Source organism: Pollicipes pollicipes, unplaced genomic scaffold (genome assembly GCF_011947565.3).
Source record: "Pollicipes pollicipes isolate AB1234 unplaced genomic scaffold, Ppol_2.1 Scaffold_3447;HRSCAF=4054_pilon_pilon_pilon, whole genome shotgun sequence".
NCBI lineage: Eukaryota > Metazoa > Arthropoda > Thecostraca > Pollicipedomorpha > Pollicipedidae > Pollicipes > Pollicipes pollicipes.
The window spans coordinates 31,181,483-31,183,948 of record NW_023596297.1 but is presented as its reverse complement, the minus strand read 5'-3'; the positions used below and the strand labels follow the sequence as shown (position 1 = coordinate 31,183,948).

The window sequence follows — 2,466 nt, the reverse complement described above, 5'->3', positions numbered from 1 at the left end:
CATCATCTTACATCACTACTGGCACTCATTAATTCTTGCTTGTCCATCATAGCGTGCCGAAAACTGCGGTATGTGCACTTGTAGGCACAATGCAATGCGAATTAATACAATTTAAGTCAACCTTCATGATATGTTGCACCGTGGTGAGCAACTTTTGAGTTCTTGTGAGCGCTGGCAACAGGACTTCGTAGGCCTTAGCACAAACGGCTACCTCATAGCATGGATGCTCTATTTTGAACTGGCGGCATCAACTCCTCCTAATTTTTGCACTTCATTAACAGCGCCTTCCTCCTGAAAATTCCTGCCATCAGTACTTCGGGGTGCACTCACCTGCTGAGGCCACACGGCGTCGCCTGCCTTTCGCCCTGGCATGAAGGGCGGGCACCGCCGGGGAATCGGACCCCGCACCTCTGGTCTTCCAGACGAGCAGTTTAACCACTACATTTGCGGTGCCTGTCTTGAAAATTCTTCCATCTTTCAGGATAAAATGTCGGCTTGGCGGGTTTTTACTGTGAGCTCCCAACAGCACTACCATTGAGTTTTGCCATGGATCTTGTCTTTAGGAATAATTCTACCAACTTGATTCGATATCATGTGGTGTTCATGTTTTCTTAGACCAAGAAAATACGGCGAAACCCTCCTGGGCCTCCGTAGCGTCGCCCGGGAAAACAATCAAAATGACAAACAGCACGAGTCAACATCGAAGTTGTGCCAGCTCTTCTTAAGCACCCTGCATGACGCGCCAACGATGGCCATGTTGATGGGACGATGACGTTTTCACTGTTACCCACTGACTAAGAAGGAACCCCGTCAGCTATGTCAGATCATTATTTTTACGTGGCATCACTACTAGTATTCTATTTCAATCTTGTTAATTAGCAGAGTAACACTAGTTGAAGTCAAGCTCCCGCTCAACTACACCTATGGTTAGCTGGAATTCTTCTTCACGACATTTCGATTCCCCTTGTCTGCAGAAGCATTAAGTGCAGATTAATTCTAAGCCTGGATTTTGTACGTCTGGAGATTCTGAGGGGTGATTGCCAACTAACCTTGGCATTGATAAGTTCTCTGTATTTGAGCATGTGTGTTAACCACCCTGGCCCTAGAACGAGGTGAACAATGTCACACTGCATCATGTGGGTGCGGAGAAAGCTCAAGACACTGCAAAAATAGTCGCACATTCAATGTGTGTATTGAGTGGTGAATACGCGCACCGTCCGTGCATTTTTGTTATGAACTCCATCACAAGTGCGAAATGCGACGAGCAACACTGAGAATAATGCCCATATACACTGGCGCTGCCCTCTGGCCAAGAACTGAACTGAAAACATAGGAACCGATCGCCACTAATATACACTGATATCTCCCGTTGCGGAGAATCCATATAACCTGCCGGCTCGCTACCTGCTGACCTCACAGCACACGCTGCTGTTCGTCTCAGCAGCTAGTTCCATTTGATGCCTCCTGCCGACTCGACAAACTCGTGTTATCACAGCACGTGTTGATGTTGGTGTCAGCAGCCAGGGCGGGCTCCTCCAGTTCCGGAGACCCCCGCAGACCCTGTCACCGCCCGCCTTCGCAGCCCGCGCCGATGGTTTGTCAGCCACCTCCGGTTAAGGAGAGTCTGCTGACCGGACGGCCGCCTACCCTTCACAGTGCACAGGCCACGTCGGCGGAGAATACACTCAGCAGTGAGGCCCGGGCGGCGGAGCCTGCAGCATGGCGGCCACATCGGCCAGGCACTGGTCGAGCGAGCCCAGCTGGGCGGTGGCCGTCCTTCCTGGGCGCGGGCCGCCGTCCCGACACGACTCCGGCCCCGCCAGAGTGAGCACGCCGAAGTCCCGGCAGGTGACCTGGCCGTCACCATCGCAGTCGCCCGCCTCCGCCGCCACGAACGCGCTGATCACCGCCGCCGCGCACGCCGTGTCGTTGCTGCACGCGAGGTAGTCCAGGTAGGAGAAGCGGTCGACGACAGTCCTGTCGGCCGCGCGCGCGCGCCGCCACATGTCGGCCGTGAGGAGGAACGGGCCGCACACCTTGTCGACGCCGCGCCGGTGGCAGCCGATGTTCGGCGAGCAGTTGGAGGCAGCCGCGCACAGGCAGGCCAGGCAGTAGCGGTCCGGACGCAGCCGGATGGCCGGCGCCAGTGGCGCCAGGAGCGCCAGGAGCGCCAGCCGGCAGCAGAGCGCCGCCATACTGCTGCCGCGGCCCGGGCGGTCACTGAACTGGCCGGCTGTAGCGGCCGCCGCCTCGCCGTCCATGGCGCTGGTGCACCAACTAACCGGTGCCCGCCCGGCCTGCAGACATGTTAATCGGTACCGCTCCTTACCAGTGCCGCCCTGGGGGCTGGGCTTTTCCTGGATACGACACGGAAAACGACGCGGGGCTACCATTTTATTATCATATTTTGCCATTCCGGAATGCGGGATCTTCCCTGGGAAAGGCCAACAGAACACGAAGCCCTGA

The 2,466-nt window shown here is 56.0% G+C and overlaps 1 protein-coding gene across 1 annotated transcript; it reads right to left on the bottom strand.

Annotated features, from left to right (window-relative positions):
* Positions 1-1,181: 1,181 nt before the first annotated feature.
* On the bottom strand, positions 1,182-2,150 carry LOC119092430 (invertebrate-type lysozyme 3; the record flags this gene model as incomplete). Its single annotated transcript, XM_037215392.1, has 1 exon — positions 1,182-2,150. A coding segment is annotated over one exon (465 nt), but the record flags the coding sequence as incomplete, so codon positions are not given.
* Positions 2,151-2,466: the final 316 nt, after the last annotated feature.